This window comes from Astyanax mexicanus, chromosome 3, assembly GCF_023375975.1.
Source record: "Astyanax mexicanus isolate ESR-SI-001 chromosome 3, AstMex3_surface, whole genome shotgun sequence".
In the NCBI taxonomy this organism is placed as follows: domain Eukaryota; kingdom Metazoa; phylum Chordata; class Actinopteri; order Characiformes; family Acestrorhamphidae; genus Astyanax; species Astyanax mexicanus.
Genome location: NC_064410.1, coordinates 63,168,017 through 63,190,362, shown reverse-complemented (window position 1 = coordinate 63,190,362; position 22,346 = coordinate 63,168,017). Strand labels below are relative to the sequence as shown.

Sequence of the window (22,346 nt, the reverse complement as noted above, 5' to 3'; positions counted from 1 at the left end):
CTTCAGAAAAGCCTCAGCCAGCCTCCAGCAGTCCCTCACACAGATCAGTACACACACACACACACACACACACACACACACACATATATATATATACAGCTCTGGAAAAAATTAAGGGAGCACTTCAGTTTCTGAATCAGTTTCTCTGATTTAGTTATTTATAGGTTTATGTTTGAGTAAAATGAACATTGTTGTTTTATTCTATAAACTACAGACAACATTTCTCCCAAATTCCAAATAAAAATATTCTCATTTAGAGCATTTATTTACAGAAAATGAGAAATGGCTGAAATAACAAAAAAAGATGCAGAGCTTTCAGACCTCAAATAATGCAAAGAAAACAAGTTCATATTCATAAAGTTTTAAGAGTTCAGAAATAATCAATATTTGGTGGAATAACCCTGTCTGGTTTTTAATCACAGTTTTTTTCATGCATCTTGGCATCATGTTCTCCTCCACCAGTCTTACACACTGCTTTTGGATAACTTTATGCTGCTTTACTCCTGGTGCAAAAATTCAAGCAGTTCAGTTTGGTGGTTTGATGGCTTGTGATCATCCATCTTCCTCTTGATTATATTCCAGAGGTTTTTAATTTGGTAAAATCAAAGAAACTCATCATTTTTAAGTGGTATATATATTTATATACAGGGCCAGCTAAGAGGTGGGCACACCATCTCATTCAGTGTTTTATTTTGTATTTTTCCTACATAGTAAATGAATAGTGAAGTGATCTATCAGACTATGAATAAACACATAAGAAATCATGTAGTAACTTAAAAACAGTGTTAAACAAACTATTGATGGGCTCTTAACTCCTAAGGGCGGTCCTGATGAGTGCCAGTTTCATCATTATAACATTTCTTATGGTCTTTTTTATGGTCTTTGCACTTCTTTTCAGATTGACTGACCTTTATTCTATTCTTTATTTAGTTGAGTAGTTCTTTCTTCTCATAATCTGGATTATTATAGAACATTACTCAAATATTCACTATTCACTGTATACCTGTAACTCTACCTCTTCACTACTTTACTTTAACTGATGCTCTCAAACACTTTATTAAGAGACAAGAAATTCAAGTAATTAACTCTTGATGAGTTCAGCACAGCTGTTAACTGAAAGCCTGAATTTCAGGAGACTCTACCTCATAAATCTGACTGAGAAAATCCAGCAGAGATGGTCTAAAAATATAAAATATATTCTGGTATACTGTATATATTGTGCGTTGTATACCAGGTTCCTACAAAAATCAAGCATGCAGTTTAGTCTTAGGCAGATATGTAAATGATTACAGGTGTGGTCTGATTAGACACTGGGTTTTACCACAAGAGGGTGTAAAGGTAGCTGTAGGTTTAAATCGGATGTCCGGTTGATTCTGTGTTTTACCTACACCTTTATTATACACTAGGGAAGCACGGTTTGACAAGGAAGCACAACTAGACAGAACTCTGGTCAAAGCGGCGCCATTTGAGTCAGATTTTATGATATAGAGCTAAATCTGGGGCTTCGATGTAGTGAAAACTGCCCAAACACCGAATCACCAAGTCTGAGAAAAGAGTTTAGTAGCGTTAGTTTAGCTAAAAGAAACGTTATCTTTATATATTTCTTTATTACTAAGGCTGTATCTCTGAAAACATTTTGTCCTTCGAGTTTTAGAGCTGTAAAATTGACTGTGGGGGGGAGGCAGCAGGTAGGCGTTCTCTACTGCAGTGCTGTTAGCCAATCAGAGGCGATATGTATTTATGCATGTATGAATATGCATGAGCAAGAGCCGAAACCCTGTCTTTCTTCAGAGACCTCTAATTCGCTAATTCAGTGAACTAAAGCATTTCATTCATACTAGAGACACAACTATACATACAATTTATTTAAAATGAATTCAAAATCGATGGAATGAGGACCTTTAAATACTTTTACCAATTAATTTATTAAAATGTATTTACTCTAATACTGTAATCACTCTAATATATTAATATTACATTAACACAGATAATATTTTAGTGAAAATACAAAATAAAAAATGACATAAAACACATTCAGTTCATTCAGTACAGCCACAGAAATACCCTGATCTCCTCCAACCCATCCAGGTCTTTAAAGCTCCCACAGCAAGACATGTTCAGAGAATCCTCATATGAATAATGAAGAGTGTGTGTGTGTGTGCGGTTGAAGGGTGGGGGTTTTAATCCGGAACGTCGGTATTCCAAGCCGGAGAAATCCCGCGGTCGGTGCTCCTGTGTTACCCAGCATGCACTGTTCTCTGGCTGGGCACATTAGCATCTATTAATATTAATGCTTTAGACTGTGGCCACACACACACACACACATTTCCACACATTCAATCATGTTACCACTCGGGAAAAAGTAAAACCAATCATCAGAACTACAATGCCACGCCGCCGTCCGCCGAGAAAAAAGGAGAAACTTCTTTCTTCTTCTCCTCCGTCTTCACCAGGACCAGCGTTCAGCTCCAGCTGATCCAAAACACAACCTGAACGCACTAATCCACTGCTAAATCCAGCCGTGAACTAACGAGCATTACAATATATATAATATGTAATAAAACTCAAGCATTATCAGGTTTATGAATGAAGTTCAACTTATATAGCGCCTTTCTAGAAACCCACAATTCACAATTTACACATTTTTACACACAAGCACATTACATCCACACACTGAGGAGAAGCGGCAGCCAATAGCGCACAGCGTACTCTCAACCGGAAACGACCACGTCCACCTGGAGGACTGTATCATCCAGCACTACAGCATTTACCCAGAACAGAGTGCCAATCCATATCTGGGCACACAGTTATATATATACATTTACACGAATTTACACACACACACACAAACTTACATACATACCACACACTTACACACACCGGATCAATTTAGAGTATTCAATTTTTCTGGGCAATTTAGAGTATCCAATTTACCTGATCTCCATGCTTTTGGACTGTATGAGGAAACCGGAGTCCCCGGAGGAAACCCACGCAGACACGGGGAGAACATGGAAACTCCACCCAGATAGGGACTTGAACCCAAGACCCCAGTGCTGGGAGGCGAACGTGCTAACCGCTAAACCACGGTGCCGCCACAAACTGTTTACTGTGCTAATAAAAAAAAACATCTACATAAACAGATACATAATGACCATTTGTTCCATTATAGCATCATTCATCAATCAATAGTTTTATGCAATCAAAGTCGATTTTAAAACATAATTTTCACGCAAGTTGATTACAATTTCCTCCCATCTTGTCTTGTTCCATCTTGCAGTTCAAGTACTGCAACTCTAATAATATAATAACGGTGGTTAGAGCGGCAGAAAGGAGGACACTGCACAAACTGCTCTTCATCATGAATGATGATGATGGTCACCCACTGCACAGCATCTTCATGGCTTAATGGACCATAGGAGCATAGGAGTTTCAGTGGCAGGTTCTTGTCACAGAGCTGCTGTACAGACTCAGACTCAATTCAATTCAATTCAATTCAATTTTATTTCTATAGCGCTTTTTACAACAAAGGTTGTCACAAAGCCGCTTTACAGGTAAAACAGGTCCACGCCTCTTATGAGCAGCACCACAGAGATGCCAATTTTATGGTGACACAGTGGCAAGGAAACACTCCCTTTAAGAGGAAGAAACCTTGGAAGAAACCAAGACTCAGTCCGAGGAACCCATCCTACTCGGGTCGACCCACTCAGTACAAACAAGTAACAAACAACAAACAAATAACAGAACAAAACAACAGTACAGAGAATTAATGTGAACTTTAGCTAAAATAAAAGGTACTAATTTATGAATATAAGAATGTGATGGGCACAAACTATAGAGCTATGGCTAATACAGAAAAGAGATTATGAGTGTGTTAATGTTAATCAGACTCAGGAGATCCTTTGTCCCCAGAGCCACCAGACTCTTTTTTTTTTTTTTTGTATATCTGCACTCAGGGACTCTATTTTTTTACTTTACTGTACAATCTGTATTTTTTTTTTGCAATCCTGGACACTATTATTACTTTACTGTACATCCTGTACATTTGCACTGGACAGTTTTATATTCTACTAAATACAATACAATACTTACACATATTTTTTATGTATATTTTTCAGTATAGTCATATATGCTGGTACCTGCTTTTCCCTTTTACCTTATTTATTTTGTATTACTGCACCACCTCCTATTTACAGTCAGGTTACCTTCATACTTTGTGTAGTTTTTTTGTATTTATTTCTTACTGCACCTTTACTAGCTTTTGTATTATACTGTATCACCCCTATTATTGTTATTTGTGCTTCTGTGTTGTTTTCTATCTATCTATCTATCTACCTATCTATCTATCTATCTATCTATCTGAGGTAAGAGTTTAGTAGCGTTAGTTTAGCTAAAAGAAAGGTTATCTGTATATGTTTCTTTATAACTAAGGCTGTATTTTTGAAAACACTTTGTCCTTTGAGTTTTAGAGCTGTAAAATTGGAGGACACTGCACAAACTGCTCTGCATCATGAATGATGATGATGATCACCCACTGCACACCATCTTCATGGCTTCATGGACCATAAGAGCATCAGAGTTTCAGTGGCAGGTTCGGTCTCAGAGCTGCTGTACAGACTCAGACTCAGGAGATCCTTTGTCCCCAGAGCCACCGGACTCTTTTTGTTTTGTTCTAGTTTTTTTGTATATCTGCACTCCGGGACTCTATTATTACTTAACTGTACATCCTGTACATTTGCACTCCTGGACACTTTTATATTCTTTTAAATACAGTACAATACTTGCACAGGTTTTTATGTATATTTTTCAGTATAGTCATATAGGCTGGTACCTGGTTTCCTGTTTACCTTATTTATTTTGTATTACTGCACTACCTCCTATTTACAGTCAGGTTACCTTCATACTTCATACTGTATAGTTTTTTTGTATTTATTTCTTACTGCACTAGCTTTTTTATTATACAGTATCACCCCTATTATTGTTATCTATCATAATTAAACTCCTCAGACTGGTAGATCTGTTTAACAGGAGTTTTATTTCCTGTTAAAATCAGTTCAGTGGTTCCTGTGATGAATCCTGGGATCTGGATCTGGTACTGAAGTTCTTCTTCTCAGAACTGGATGAACTTTCCTGCAGGAGTTAAAACATAAATGTGAATTTGGAAAACTTTTCACACCCTTTATAATTAAACCTCTTAAACTCTGTGATTTATAACATCCTAAACATCATTATTATTATTCTTATTCAGCAGGAACTCCTGTACGATAAGGGGCGTGGCCATTCAAGAGGGGGTGTGGCTAAACATGCAAATATAAGTGGATGAAACAGAAGTGAGCTAATGTAGTGATAGGAGTCTAAATCCGAAAACCCTATTAACTTATATATCTCTCTATATATCTCTATATCTCTCTTATTGGTGTAGAACAGTATAGTCACCCAGATTAGGAATTGAACCCGAATCTCTCCCACAGTAGTTCAATGGTAGTCCAGGTAGCGGTGTTATCCACTTCACCACACTAAACACTATTTATCAGAAGATACCTGGAACTGTCTTCAGTCCTCTGGACGTCTTCCCTAACTGTCTTCACAGTGGAAAACTCCTGCTTTTCTTTTTTTTCACGATCTGCTGAAGAGACGATGAAGACGAAGACCGTTAAACATTTAACTTAACCCTAAAAACCCTGCAGACGTTCCCATCTTAATTACTCAGGAATCCCTTCACACATCAACATAATCCATATATGGTTAGAAAGGGCGGAGCTTACCCTTTCTAAAAATAGTGATCACATCCCAGTGCAGTAAAGCTAAATCTACAAGAAACCCATTGAGAGAAAAATACCTAAAAAAGTGAAAAATCTCCTTCCCCAACCAACATTATTTACCTTTAGTGCTTCAAACATATTTATATGATGTTTCAAACCAAATAATATCAGTAAATAAAGACTCAACAGTGACCACAGAAAAAACAGTGTGAAACTACCTGCTTTACTCAAACTAAAGCTAGGTATGGTGTGCGCACTACTTTACATAGTTTTTATATATTTTACTCGCACATTTTTACTAAGTAGTTATTTTACACTAAACTAAATTTTTATTTATTTAGACTAAAAGAAGTTTATATTTTTGTATATATATATATGTTTTTTTTGTGATTCCTGATTAAAATACTGAAAGGTATAGGCTGCTCTGAGTGTCTTTAGGTTTTTAGTATCTACATGTATCCTAGAGGTGTGATTATTGATTATCAATAAAAATAAATAAATAACTCCGCCTGATGCTGTTTCTCCATGTATTTTATCAAAGTAATAATTAATAATCCATGTAATGAACTCAAATCATCAATATTCTTATGCTTTCAACTCATATACACTCTAGTCTAACCATTTAAAAAAAAAATATATGTATATATATATATCTTAGGTGTGAATATATTTGAAGTCTATACATTCAAAAATAAGTAAAAAAAAAATACAGGTGAAATTTTGAGCAAAACATGATCAGTTGCAGGAAAATATATCAATTCTGCTTCCTTTTACGTGATTTTAAATGATGATGTTTTTGAGCAGCCGTATGTCTTCTGGAGTAAAAGAGATCAGGGCATGTGTCTGTCTGATATAATTACTGTGTTATAAGACCTGAAAGAGGAACTGAAAACAAAAACAGAGAATAAAAAACACACAGAAACAGCCTAGAGTTCAAAGGGTTAACCTAATATACTTAATAAATCTTTATTATTATTATTATTATATCAACTCACCTGAAGGGGGCGCTGAAGACTGAAGATGTTCTGTGGCTGTAATGATGAGAATATTGCAGCATCAATGCTTAAAATCTAAAGGTCGATTGATAATTTAAGCCTCGCTCTCCTCGTTTCCTCTCGTCTGCATTCTGACAAAGGTAAGGATGCTCCACAATCACGAAAAAGAAAAGAAAAATCGACTAATCTGTCGACTAATCGTACTAATCTCCAATAAATCGATTAGTTCACAATTATTTCTGCCACGCCCAATTAAAACATCTAAACGTGGCATTTAAAAGCCCCTTAAAAGCCCAGAAGAATAAGTTTTATATTAGTGGGGTACAATTTTTTGTTCGTTAATCCCAATAATTTCTAGGACGATATTTATGAATTCTTTAAAACACTATAGTTATAGTGACACTCCTAGTTTACACGGTGTGCACACTCGCCGTCTTCTTCCACGGTATCTGTTCAAGAGAAACAAAAAGAAAAGAAAAAGAACAAAGATTAAACTACTAAACTCAAACCAACTACTAAATTTATTATTTCTAATAACTTATTTTCGTATTTTATTCCATTTTCTCAATTTTTTTTTATTTGGAGGCCAATTACCCCAAACACCTTATTAGGACTTTATCACTGGTAAGTAAAGCAACCCAACACACTAAGCCAGACTCCGCCCTTTTTTCCAGCTGCAGCCAATCAGTGCAGGCAGCATCACTGAACAAAACCAGAAAACTACACTGAAAAAAAATTGGAGTATGATTTACTTAAAAAAAGTTAGGAAACCTTTTTCACGTAAAAACAGCAAGTAAATTTAAGATTCACTCATAATTCTAAGTGTATTTAACTACAAATTTTTCAGTAAATGTTAGTTTGCAACAATTCAATATTCAATTAGATTTTACTCAGTGTATCTTAGGAGATTTTACTACAACAATGCAGCGCCACATTCTCTCATGGCTTTTATGGTTTACTAAATAGTACTAAATAGCACTGAGTTAAAACAACTTAAGTGTTCAATTTGTCCTTTTTAAAAAATGATCTCTTTAGTCAAATAAACTAACAATTCATCTTTATTTTAACACACACTTACAAGTTAATAAAACTTTAGTAATATTCACATAACATATATTCACATATTCACATATGTATTCTCAACCCATCAATACTGACAGTATAATACTGGAGCAGTAAAGGAGTAAACTCAGTAAAGCCAGCATACTGTGATCACTAGAAACACAGAATAAAGATACTGTAACTTGCTCTTACAGCCCACAACACTGAGGCCTGGCAATCAACGCATATATTATAATTACTGCACGACTAGGATAAGGTAGCTTTGGGCACCAGACAACACAAAGATGGTAAGTAAGGGAGAGGCCACGCCCAATATGCAAATATATGGTTTTCAGTTTTGCTTCTCACAAAAAGTAAGAATTACAAAAACGTTGTACATTTTACTTTGGCATTTAGACTGAAATTTACAAATGTATTTGACGACAAACAGTTAAAAGAAACACCCAGTAGTGCATATAATTATATATGAAATTCTTAAGTAACTAGACTGTACTAGATTATTCATGTAGATAGTAATTAAATACATTTAATTAAATTACAAATTACAAAGTCAAAAAATCATTTTTTACCATCTTCATGTATTAGTATTTTCCCGTAAATTTCCCGTGTTTTACCATTAGTGATCTCACCTTGTGTCTTATTTGTAACCCCGCCCCCTCGTTATCCAGGCCCAGGTGTTCCTCACTCTCCTTGTGCTTTTAAGCCCTTCTGTTTCAGTGTTCCTGTGCTGTGTATGCATCAGGTTTGTTTTTCATTGAAGTAATATTGTTTTCTTAGTTTTGATTTTTTTAGTCTTAGTTATTTGGTTTCCCCGTTTATTTATTTATTTATTTTTTTTGAGTATTTTGCATTTTCTAGTGATGCGTAGATGAGGCTCCATAAAGCTTTTTGACCCATAGGGAAACTGTACAGGCAACCTAGTTAACAGACAGATTTGATGACCTAGTCTATACAAAATATGTTTTAAGTCATTGTATTTTATTGTATATTATGTTATTTCATATATTCAGTTGCATTTAAAATATCTTTGATATTCTTAGATACAGTCAATAAATAATGTGAACATTTAACATAATGTGAAAATCTAACTGAATGTGTTGCTTTTGTTTATCTTGTTTCCTTATATTAATTTAAATACTGCAATTACGTCCGTCCTCTCCTCCTTCCTGCTTGACAATAGCTCTCCCAGTCACTAAACACTCGACTTGCTTACCTTAAAATCCCTGCTGTAATGTGGCCTCTAAGTCCTCGCGTCTCTGCTCACATGTTGGACACATAAGAATCACAGTAGAGGCGGCACAGATCTGCTGGGGTCGGGAGGAGTTCTGCTCCTCGGGTTTTAACCCAAAAGCCTTCCTGATCTTCTTCCGCAGCGACCTGGAAGCTCTCGCAATCGGAGCTACGACTCTTTTCACTGCGGCACGAAGCCGAGGACAGCACCCAAAGTCCTCCTCCACTTCCTCCTCCACGTTCTCCTCCACGTCCTCGAGGCTTCCATCAGGTAGGTCTGCAGCAGATGGACTGCGGCTCAATTCAGACTCAGCGTCCTCTACTGCATCCTCCTCTACCACATCCTCTACTACAGGTGTGGACTCTTCAGGTGTGGACTCTTCAGGTGTGGACTCTGTAGATGGAGATTCTGTAGATGTGGTCTCCTCACGTGTGAGTAAAACTTGTGGTTCATGGCGCCTGAATCTGCGTTGAAACCTAAAATAAATGAAAAAAATATATATTAAACCCATTTAAAATAAAGATATAATCAAATTCTTTCTTAGGTATACAAATCTGGAACGTGACATTGAAGCTCCGACACAAGATTTCTCACATGGTTTCATTACCTTTCTCTACACGACAGCAGCCAGCAGTCCTGCGCCACCTCTGCCATGGAGGGCCGATCCTGCGGATTCACCTGCAGCATTTTGGAGATCAGGTTCCGGCAGGAGAGCCCGAATTTGATCCAGCACGGGTGAACCCGAGGTACCGTCTGTTCCTTTTGGAGTTCCTGCAGCTGTTTTATATCAGCGACGTTAAAGAGCATGCGTCCGGTGACCAGCTCGTACAGGACAATCCCCAGGCTCCAGACGTCGCTCTTCTTCGGGTCGTAGGGGCGACCAGAGAGCACCTCGGGCGCCATGTATTGCAAAGTGCCACTAAACGTTTCGGTCAGGTCGGGGAATCCTTTGCAGACGCACGACAAACCGAAGTCCGTCACCTTGATTTGGTCATCGGTGCTCAGCAGGACGTTCTCACACTTGAGGTCCCGGTGCACGATGTCCCGCTCGTGCAGGTACACCATGGCGCTGACCAGCTGAGAAAACCACTTTTTGGCGTTGGCGACGGAGACCGGGCCCTCCAAAATCTTCTTCAAGAGGGTACTTTCTGCAGCCTCCATAACGATGAAGACCCTCCCTTTTCTCGTCTCCAGAATCTTGTGCACCTTGACGATGTGCGGGTGCCTCACTGTTTTGAGGGTTGCCAGTTCCCACGAGAGGAACTTGTTAACATGCCAGTCCGTCATCAAACGGCGGTTCATTATTTTGATGGCCACCTTGCCCTGGTGCTGGCTGGAGACGGCCAGCCTGACGGTGCTGGAGCTCCCGTACCCGATGGTGTTCTGCAGCGTGTAGCCTAAGCGCTGCAAGATCCGGTCGTCACTCATGGTTGTTCACTCTGTAGAGATATGAAAGAGCAGATGGTTAGAAGCTCATTCAGGTATACTTTTCATTGTGGACCACTTTAGAAGATCATTATACCACTTTTTGAAAGGCTCTGAGAAGCTAAATCTGAGTTTTCTTTCTAATTATGATATAATTAACACAATTTAGAGGCCAAATCTCATAAACCTTAATTATAGAGGTTTAGTTTGCAGACGTATTTTTTGCACTGTGAGAATCCACCGGATCAGTGTTATTTTTTCGTTGCTAAATAGTTTTCGTCATAGTTTTCGTCAATGAACCTTTTTTTCAAGCCGAAAACGAGACCATAACTACATTAAAACAGCATAAAATGATTAAAAAAACGTTGACTAAATTAACTGAAATTTTCGTCAACTAATAAAAACGAGACGAAAATGTTTGGTAGGGACGACATCCAATCAGAACCGATTTAGAACCGAAAGGTAGGAAGCAGTTATCACTACTACTGTGGCATAGGTGGAGAGGCGGGATAAGAAGGGTAGTCATCCAATCAGTACCCGTCTCTTCTGCAGGGTCAGATATAAAAAACCCAGGAAGACTGTATCGTCTGGGAACTGTCGTTTTACTTATGGGGCTTGACTCTAAGTTAACCCTTTGAACTCTAGTCTGTTTTGGTGTGTTTTTATTCTCCGTTTTTGTTTTCAGTTCCTCTTTCAGGTCTTATAACACAGTAATTATATCAGACAGACACATGCCCTGATCTCTTTTACTCCAGAAGACATACGGCTGCTCAAAAATATCATCATTTAAAATCACGTAAAAGGAAGCAGAATTGTTATATTTTCCTGGAACTGATCATGTTTTGCTCAAAATTTTACCAAGCGCCTGTTTTTTATTTTTTTTTTACTTATTTTTTAATTTATAGAATTTAAATATATTCACACCTAAGATATATTTTCAAACATGTTTAGACTAGAGTGTTTATGAGCTGAAAGCATAAGAATATTGATGATAATTCATTACATGGCTTATTAATTATTACTTTGATAAAATACATGGAGAAACAGCATCAGACGCAGTTATTTTTCTTGATAATCAATAATCACACCTCTAGGATACATGTAGATACTAAAAACCTAAAGACACTCAGAGCAGCCTATACCTTTCAGTATTTTAATCATCAGGACACACAAAGAAAACTATATACTATACAAAAATATAAACTTTTTAGTGTAAATAAATAAAAATTTAGTTTAGTGCCAAATAAGTACTTAGTAAAAATCTGCGAGTAAAATATATAAAACTATATAAAGTAGTGCGCACACCATACCTAGCTTTAGTTTGAGTAAAGCAGGTAGTTTCACACTGTTTTTTCTGTGGACACTGTTGAGTCTTTATTTACTGATATTATTTGGTTTGAAACATCATATAAATATGTTTGAAGCACTAAAGGTAAATAATATTGGTTGGGGAAAAGCAAATTATATGTTTTTTTTGTTATAGGAAAAATCTTTTTTTCCAACACTTTACTCATAGACCAGAATACAACTGATTTTGAGCAAATTTATAGTATATATTATAATTATGATGGAAGAATAAAACAAGGAACTTTTTGTAGGGAAATTTTGTAGGTGTTTTTCCTGTTTATTTGGGTGAGTAAAGCGCTTCCGTTTATTTACAGTAAGCTTAAATTCCTGAATTTCTCCACACAGGCTAAGCTAAACTAATTAGCATTAGCTAACGTAGTGATTAAAACGTAATACTAACTATACTGTTATCTTGTTATATTCTGTTTTTTTATATCAATCTGAATCAAATACTCAAATACAACAGCAGCACTGTTTTACTACATTAATACCACTAATAAGGAATATTAATATAATAAACTAAAGGCGTATCCTGCTTTCTGATCCAATAGATCAATACTCGATATTAAAGCTGATTTTAGATCTGACTAGTTAAAATAGCAGCAAGACTAGAGTTAAAATTGAGTTTTTAAGCATAATAAAACAGCTTTAGCAGCCTTTTATCCTGCTTATGCTAAATAACTATCATTCTAACTGAGAGCTCTGTAATATACAGTATTATAAACAGATTCATTAAAGAGATACACTAATTATTTTATTTTAGCTGTAAATTCTCTGTGATTGTCAGGAGAAAACACTTCTAAAAAAACATCTTTTAGCATTTTTAGTGTCTGAATCATCTAAAATATTAGATCTAAAATATTTAATCATATTTTCAGCTGTTTATTCTGTTTATATTCTCAGTTTAAAACGTGTAATTGTGATGAATCTGTGCTTATTATTAATCAGTAATGAAAAAAATGCTTATTTTACCTTTTCCTCAGAAAAAATGCACCGGTTCTGTTTTTCTTAAAAACTGCTGTGTTCTGATTCTAGTAATATACTGATAAAATACTAATAATACTCGTGTTACTGTGTTATCTAGAACAGTATCAACCAAACCAACTCACTAAACTGAACTCACGAGCTGCAGAACCGCGCTGTTTTAAACCAGCCGCGGTGACGTCACCAACGTTCCAAGCATAGAACGCTGCAGGCTGGAGATCAAAGAGGGTGTATGACATCAGTGGGCGGGGCATCTGTCAATCATTTATATGTTTCAGTAATAATATTGGGTAATATTGAGTAATGTTGGGTAATAAATATAATTGAGTTATGTTAATAATTAATAATAATATTTAATTAAATAGTGTAATGTTAAAGAAGCAGTGTTGAGTAATATCATTTAATAATGAGTCTTGTGGAGTAATATTTAATCAAATTGAGTAATCTTGGGTAATGAATAAAAGTGAGTTATGTTGAATAATATTGAGTAATATTCCATACACTTGAGTAATGTTAAAATAATATTGAGTAACGTTAAATAATATTGAGAAAAAATAACAATATTACGAAATATTTAATAATATTGAGTAATATTACATACAATTGAGTAATGTTAAGTAATATTGAGGGATTTTTTTTTATATTAAGTAATATTGAATAATATTGAGTAATGTTAAATGATATTGAGAAAAAATAACAATATTATGAAATATTGAATAATATTGAGTAATATTACATACAACTGAGTAATGTTAAATAATATTGAGTAATACTAAATAATAATATTAAGTAAAACTGAATAATACTGAATAATGTTGAATAACATTGAGTGATATTAAATAATATTAAGTAAAATGTAATAATATTGAGTAATGTTAAATGATATTGAGAAAAAATAACAATATTATGAAATATTTAAAAAATATTGAGTAATGTTGAATAATATTGAGTAAAATGTAATAATATTGAGTAATACTGAATAATATTAAGTAAAATTAAATAATACTGAATAATGTTGAATAAAATTGAGGAATGTTAATTAATATTGAGTATTATTACATACAACTGAGTAATGTTAAATAATATGAAGTAAAATTGAATAATATTGAATAATGTTGAATAAAATTGAATAATGTTGAATAATATTGAGTACAATTATATACTATTGAGTAATGTTAAATAATATTAAGTAATATTGAATAATATTAGGTACATTTGAATAATATTGAGTAATGTTGAATAATATAAGGTAAAATTGAATAATACTGAATAATGTTGAATAAAATTGAGTAATGTTAATTAATATTGAGTAATATTACATACAACTGAGTAATGTTAAACAATATTGAGTAATACTAAATAATATTAAGTAAAATTGAATAATACTGAGTAATGTTGAACAATGTTGAGTAATATTACATACAACTGAGTAATGTTAAATAATATTGAGTAAAATGTAATAATATTAAGAAATATTGAATAATATTAAGTAAAATTGAATAACATTGAGTAATATTATATACAATTGAGTGTTAAATAATGTTAAATGTTAAATAATATTGAGTAATACTGAAAAATATTAAGTAAAATGTAATAATACTGAATAATGTTGAATAAAATTGAGTAATGTAATTAATATTGAGTATTATTACATACAACTAAGTAATGTTAAATAATATGAAGTAAAATTGAATAATATTGAATAATGTTGAATAAAATTCAGTAATTTTAATTAATATTGAGTAAAATTTAATAATATTAAGAAATATTAAATAATATTGAGTAATACTGAATAATATTAAGTACTTTTGAATAATATTGAGTAATATTACATACTATTGATTAATGTTAAACAATATTGAGTACAATTAAATAATATTGAGTAATATATAATACTAGCATTGGCGTAGGAACCGGGGGGGATGGGTGGGAATATTAGAAACAGGTGGATTTGTCCCCCCCAAAAAATCAAATAGTTTCGCTCAGCTCAGTCGTACTGTTAATGAAGAGACCGACCGCTAAGCGCTGGGAAACCAATCACGGTGCCGGTTCAGGGAGAAAGTCCCGCCTTTCAGAATAAACAGCCAATCAGCTCGCTGGTCTTGCGAGAAGAGTTAGCGTGCTGGTGGAGGAGAAGCCCCTCCCCCTCGCTGTGAGAATCAGAAGCGGTGTCCAGCATCAGCTGGTGTTGAAGTAACTCTGGATATACGGCGATTTTTCTAAGAGGTAACGGAGTTTACCATGTGACCTGTGTTGAGATTATTTCTGATAGCTGGTTAAAAAGACTCTCCAAATCAAAACACACAGATTAAACCCACCGTGTGATAATAAACTGCAGCTGTGTTAGTCAGTTAGCTTAAGTTTGGAATTAGCTAGACAGGGAGTCAAGGCTTAAAAAAAACATAAATGTTATGTTCAGCTTGCCCTGATCAGCTAATCACTATTTCATTTTCAAATTGTGTTTATTAATTTAGGATTGCAGGACTTACTGTAAGCTATAGTAAACGAAAAAAATAGTTAGCTAGAAGCCAGATGTAGTGGATAGTCAGAATTTAGTACAGTACTTTATGTTGGTAGTTTAAAGCAGTTTATTAACCCTGATCTCTGCCCTAAAATTGTGTGTTTTCTACCAGATCCAACTGATTAGCTAATAAACAGTCCTTTACTGAGTTTACCTGTTAACATCCTTTTCATTATGTATGTCAGCAGTGTATTAGACACATCATACCTCCACTTACTTTATTAAGTGACTTTAAAGCAGAGTAGGCAGTGGGGATATGCAGTAGAATGTGTAGGAACAGGGTTGAGAAACACTGCTCTAACCTGACTTCTGTTTATTTGTAGTTCACAGTAAGACTAAATCCTGAGTAAATAGAGGGATTCCAGGCGAATCCAAATGTTTTTTTCTTTAGTCTAATATTTATATTAACTTCTGTCAAAAATCTCTATGAAACGTAAAGTTACATTCTTTTTTAAAAAAACACACCATCATAAGAAGTGCTTTCAGTAGAAACAACTAAAAGCGCAGATGATAACTGATCAGTTTTTGTCATATATGTATATAATTCAGACATTTCACGCATATTTGTTTAAATGTAATGTGGAGTAACATGGCGGTTGTAAAGTCACCTTTACTTGGATGTAACTAATAATAAACAGAGTACAGAAAAAAGGGATTATTTGTGATTAAAAGTAATTCCTATGTTGTTCTAAGAAACTATATTTGGTGCATTAGCAAAAGTGTCCCCCCCAATATCAAACCCGCTCCTACGCCCTTGAATACTAGTGAGTAATGTTAAACAACATTGAGTAATATTGAGTAATGTTAAGTAGTGATGAATAATAGTGAGTAATTTTGGGTAATGGTGAATAATATGAGGTCAGCAAAAAATGACTGAAGCTATGATTTTTGCCTTGTGATCTGTTTTTGGTTTTGACCTCTTGAACTCTTGACTGATTTTTGGACTACGATTTTTGCCTTTTGCTTCCTTTTGCATCCATCAAACTTGGTGGGTTCTTAGAGTTACAGGCTGTCTGACTGTAATATTTAGAGTTTCCTGTATGTAAATGATTAAGCTGGGGAATATGATTTGAGTGTAGTCGTATAAATATGATAAAGAGTCCTAAAAATGTGTTTTTGGTGAAAGTTATGAAATGCCAAAAGGCACAGTACTCTGATAATGACCCACATACAAAAAATAAACCTGCTTAGACTCGCCAAAAACAGAATATAAACCCACACAGCACACACACACACACACACATTCCTATGTATAAAAAAAACTTTCCTCCCCTGCCCTTCCACCACTTATAATCCATTTCGGCCATTCTTATTCTAATTCGGATCCGACTGAGTGAATTTCAATTAAACACTCCGAGTCCAACAGAGAGCAGGTGGCACCATGGTTACCCGCTCAGAGACTGCTGGCTGTCAGTCATCCGGTTAGGACCCAGCTGGGCTTATGGGAGATGCGATATGAAATATTAACGTCTTATTAATTATTGCCCAACCGTTTGCAGCTCATCAAAGTGAACGCCAATCGTATGATGTACTTTAACACAGCCGCTGTAGATAAGAGCCGAGCGGCTGGGTGGAAACCGGCAGTGTGAGTGAGGTGGTTCAGCTGTGGTTTGGTAAATTGTCGTCTATAAGTTGAGAAGATGATGGTAGTTAATAAATCAGAGATGCTGCAGAGAAAGAAGATGTTCATAGGAGTTCTCTCCATATAAAAGTATAGTGTAAACCAGGGGTCGACAATTAAGTTTAGTAGCTAGTAGCTCTCCAGCCCAGAGGGTTGTTGAACCCAATTGCGGAACAGTTGATCTCAAAGCAGGTAAACCAAAGAAAAAATGAAAAAAAAAAATAATAATAAACACACAATCCAAATAAATGGCTAGTTAATGGGGAAAACGACCTTATAAGGAGATAGGGAGCCCAAGAACGGGTGGAAAAACGAGAACGGGCAGAAAATAAACTCACGCCCTGTCTGGGAACTGTCAGTCTGTTCATTCATCCATCTATCTTATTGATCACAGGGTTGTGGGTTCAAAACCCTGGTTTGCTAAGCTAAAACATCTACAAATACAGTATGTTCATTTGTTTTCTGTCGGTCCATCCATCCATCCATCCATCCATCCCTCCATCCAATTGAGTTGTGGCTCAATGGTTAGAGTGTTCGGTAAATAGCCACAGGGTTGTGGCTTCAATACCCTGCTTTGCTAAGCTAAAACATGTACAAATACATGATTTTCATTTTTCCATCTGTCTGTCTATCATCCATCCATCCAAGTCAGTGGTAACTCAGTGGGTAGAGTATTGGGTTAATGATCACACAGTTTTAGGTTCAATGCCCTGGTTTGCTGAGCTAAAACATCTACAAACACAGTATGTCTGCCTTTTCATCCCTTTATCCATCCATCCATCCATCCATCCATCCATCAATTTATCCCTCTATCCATCCTTTCATTCATCCAAATCAGTAGAGTCTCATTGTTTAGTGTTAGGTTAATGTTCACAAAGTTGTGGGTTCAATACCCTGGTTTGCAAAACTAAAACATCTACAAACACAGTATGTCCGCCTTTTCATCCCTTTATCCATCCATCCATCCATCCATCCATCATCCATCCATCAATTTATACATCTATCCATCCTTCCATTCATCCAAATCAGTAGAGTCTCATTGTTTAGTGTTAGGTTAATGTTCACAAAGTTGTGGGTTCAATACCCTGGTTTGCAAAACTAAAACATCTACAAACACAGTATGTCCGCCTTTTCATCCCTTTATCCATCCGTCCATCCATCCATCCATCCATCAATTTATCCCTCTATCCATCCTTCCATTCATCCAAATCAGTAAAGTCTCATTGGTTAGAGTGTTGGGTTAATGTTCACAAAGTTGTGGGTTCAATACCCTGGTTTGCAAAACTAAAACATCTACAAATACAGTATGTTTTTTGTATGTCTGTTATTTTATCCATCTATCCATCCACCTGTTCATCCATCTATTTGGGTTATTGATCACAGGGTTGTGGGTTCAATACCCTTTGCAAAACTAAAACATCTACAAATACAGTAGGGCTGTCTTTTTGTTCATCCATCAATCAATCCATCCATACATCCATCCATCCATACATCCATCCATCCAGTGGTGTCTAGTGGTAAGAGTGTTGGGTTAAGCATCACACAGTTGTGAGTTCAATTCCCTGGTTTGCTAAAGCTAAAAATCTACAAATACACTAGGTATGTCTCTTTATTCATCTATCCGTCCATCCATCTCTCTATCTATCCATCCATCTATGAATGTCAGTGGTGTCTCGTTTGATTTGATTGTTGGGTTATTGATCACAGGGTTGTGGGTTCAATACCCTGGTTTTCTAAGCTAAATCATCTACAAATACAGTAGGTCTGTCTGTTCGTACATCCATCCATCTAATTTTCCATCCTTCCTTTCCTCCATCCTTCCATCCATCCATCAATTCTTCCAGTTAAGTTTTGGCTCAATGGTTAGAGTGTTGGATTAATGATCGCTGGGTTGTGTGTTTAATACCCTGGTCTTTTAAGCTAAAACATCAACAAAGACATTATTACCATCTGTTCGTCATCCATCTGTCCATTCATCCAACTATGTCAGTGGTGTCTCATTTGATTTGAGTGTTGGGTTATTGATCACAGGGTTGTTGGTTCAATACCCTGGTTTGCAAACAAATACAGTATGTCTGCCTGTTCATCCATCCATCTGTCCATCCCTCCATCAGTTGAGACACAATTCAGTTGTGGCTCAATGGTTAGAATGTTGGGTTAAGGATCCCACAGTTGTGTGTTCAATTCCCTGGTTTGCTAAGCTAGAACATCTAAAAATCTGGTTGTGTTATTGATCACAGGGTTGTAGGTTCAATAACCTCGTTTTCTACAAATACATTGTGTCTGTTCATTCATCCATCTGTCCATTTATCCATTCACGTTAGTGGTGACTGAGTGGTTTGATTCTTGGGTTATTGATCACATGGTTGTTGGTTAAATACCCTGGTTTCCTAAGCTTTCACCAATGGACACTTCATTAAGACCTCTTACCCTCAGCACCCTTCGGAGTTTCAAATTGACCATGATTATATTAAATATATTAAATTAGTGTTAAAATCTACTTTCTGTCTCTCTTTGTCATCCCCTCATCCTCCTCTTCTCCACTCGTTTATCTCTCTGAGAGACAGAGACACACATACAGCTCTTTGATTAAGACTTTATTACGTTCTGGTAATTTCCTGGGTAAATGTCATGGCCGCCCCATGCCGGCGGATTACCGCTCGCCCTGCGGCGGCACGAGGGGATGGGCCCCGAGCGCGAGAGGGGCGTTACACAATCGATACGGCCCTAGAGAAAGAAGGGGACTAGAGGATAGAAGAAAGAAACACGTAACGTCCCCATCTGAGAGTTCTGAGTGCGATTTTTAGAGTTGCATTAAAAAACTATAAATCTAATTACATTTAGCAGCATGAAGCTCTGGAAGATCAGTTAATGCAAACATCAGCAGATTCATGTGATTAGCTGATGTACTGTGAGATAGTGTGAAAGTTTTATAGTAGGCTGTGTGAATTAGAATAAAAGCTGATTATCTGGGCAGTTAGTATTTATTTTCTCAGTAAAACGCTGATATTAGAGTAAATATAAATGATATTCCTGCAAAAAAGTTGAGTTTTCATCACTGCAGTCGTGTGTTTATTAAATTATCTCTTAAGAAATGTACCATCACACATCCTGCAGTTTCCAAGAAGTTGGATTAAGTATAAAAGTATAAAAGTAAAAGTAATGTAAGGGCAAAAAAATAAAGAGATTAAGGACAAAACACATTTTACTAAAAGCTATAATGACTATAATAATGTTAAAATATTAAAATGTTAAAATTGATAATATAATTTGGGATCTAGTGTTTCAGCTGCATATATGCATTTATTAAAAATTAATGTATTTTACACACAGTAGAATGTAAATATATTAAAGAAGTTTAGTTGGACTGAAGTTTGTCTGGAGTTCTCTTGAGTCTCTGCACGGATCATCTTTACTCAATCAAGCAGTTACTACAAGGATTGAAAAATTTAAATTAAAATGAAGTATTTAATCAGACTTCATAAACAAAATAATAAAAATTTAATGGTATAAGCAAACAATATAAGATCTAATTAAGAAAAAATAAAATAATGAAAAAAAGGACAAGTGGACAGGCTAAAATGTAAATCAATAAAATAAAAAGATAAATAAAGTGAGAAAATAAATTAAAAATAAAAGGTAAAAGGCCATACGTAAAACAAGAAAAACAATAAATAAAAGGATGAAAAGAATATAATAAATCAAATAAGTAAAAAGGCTAAAAGGTAAAACAGAAAATTAGATGAATTAAAATACAAAATAAATTAAATAAATGAATAAAACTAAAAGTTTAAAGCAGAAGATAGACAAAGTAAAAAATAAAAATAACATATAAAAATAAAAAGACAAACTAAAACAAAAAAGGTAAAAGCCCAAAAGTAAAATAGTCAATAAAATTAATAAAAGGAAATAGAAAATAAATAGGGAGGAAGGAAGAAGGAGAAGGACATAGGGAAAAAAAAATATATATATATATAAATATATACTAATTTTTTTCTGTGCTTTTATACTGGATATTGTTAACACTTTTCTTTTTTCATTCACTGGATTTGTCTTGTTTCTTTACCTTCCTGTTTTATTATTGTTTTTTTTTCCTCTTCTTTGGCGCCCTCAATAATGAAGAATAAATAATAATAAAAAAATATCATATATATAAAATAAAAAAAAAATCATATATATGATGAAAATGATTAAATAAATAAAATAAACAAAAAGGCTAAAGGGTAAAACAGGAAATTAGGTGAATGAAAAGTCAAAATAAATAGAATAAATCAAAAAGTAAAAGAAAATCAACTTCTAATCAACAAGTTGGTTAGAAACTAAAAGTTTTAAATGATTTAGTGACTCCAGTGCGCTGAGATTTAGAGTTTTAGAGTTTGCTTTAGTAAGTTCCAGCTCACTGCTGCTCTCTCTCTCTCTGTAGCTAAAAGCAGATAATTACTGCTGTTTACAAATTTATAGAAATCATAGATGAGATATAAGATGTTATAAGAGTTATAAATCAATTTAAGCTAGGCTACATACGTCGTTCTTGCTGGACTGTGATGGATCGCAGTATAAACCAATAGGGAGTGGGAATGGTATATGTTTATACTTCTCTACATCCAATCACAATCAGATTCACTCTATCTGGATGGAGAGATTTATCTGGATAGGGGTTTTATTGAACGATGAGAAGCCGGAATAAAAACCAGTTAAATGAGTAAATAGGAGTAACGAGACTGTTTTTATTCAAATTTAAGGAGTACAATTTGTAGATAATTGTGTGAAAAAATGTTAAAATAACCAACATTTCTACTTTAGTAAGGTAACAGATGGGCACGGTCTCTGTGAAGCCCCCGTGAACCACTCCCGCATACCCAGGTGACATTTCTGCACTCTGAAAGGAAGTCATTTAGGTGCGGTGGACAGAGGAAAAGGAGGACAAAGGATTTTTACACAAAGGCCTGAGACCAGCCAGCTGTGAGAGCCCCATTAAACGCATGTGTATGTGTGTGTGTGTGTGTGTGTGTGTGTGTGTGTGTTAAAAAGAGACAGTATGTGAGTCATAATTTTCATCAGGTCCTCACAGCGCTGTATTAATTAACATCTACCTTCTACCTCTGTGCAGTGTACTGTCTGTCATCATGTGAAAACCACGTATATCCAAAATGTCCTAAATATCATCTTTTTACATAAGATTAAAATAACTAAAACCTTCTTATCTTTCAACAGAAGTCAATGCAAAAAGTTGTTTAAAAAAACGCTATTTCTATTGGTCTATTCATTAAAATGAAATTATGATATAATATAAATAACAACTGCTTGATTCACATTAAATCAATATACAAAGATATTCAGGCTTCTCAGCTAATAGTGAACGTTTTGAGGACGTTTGGCAACATTTTGAAAAAAATTGTCC

The 22,346-nt window shown here is 35.0% G+C and overlaps 1 protein-coding gene across 2 annotated transcripts; it reads right to left on the bottom strand.

Moving 5' to 3' along the window:
- Positions 1-4,434: 4,434 nt before the first annotated feature.
- LOC103023345 (testis-specific serine/threonine-protein kinase 6) lies at positions 4,435-12,926 on the bottom strand. 2 transcript variants are annotated; one of them, XM_022665345.2, is made up of 6 exons: positions 12,792-12,926; positions 9,655-10,486; positions 9,030-9,523; positions 6,755-7,203; positions 5,539-5,623; positions 4,435-5,127 (listed from the first exon to the last, which is right to left on the bottom strand). In XM_022665345.2, the coding sequence occupies exons 2-3, from the start codon at positions 10,473-10,475 to the stop codon at positions 9,031-9,033; spliced, it is 1,314 nt and encodes a 437-aa protein (XP_022521066.2). In that variant the 5' UTR covers positions 10,476-10,486; positions 12,792-12,926; the 3' UTR covers positions 4,435-5,127; positions 5,539-5,623; positions 6,755-7,203; position 9,030. The 2 variants fall into 2 exon arrangements, with proteins under 2 accessions (XP_022521066.2, XP_007241414.3); XM_007241352.3 differs by having other exon boundaries at positions 5,539-5,620.
- Positions 12,927-22,346: the final 9,420 nt, after the last annotated feature.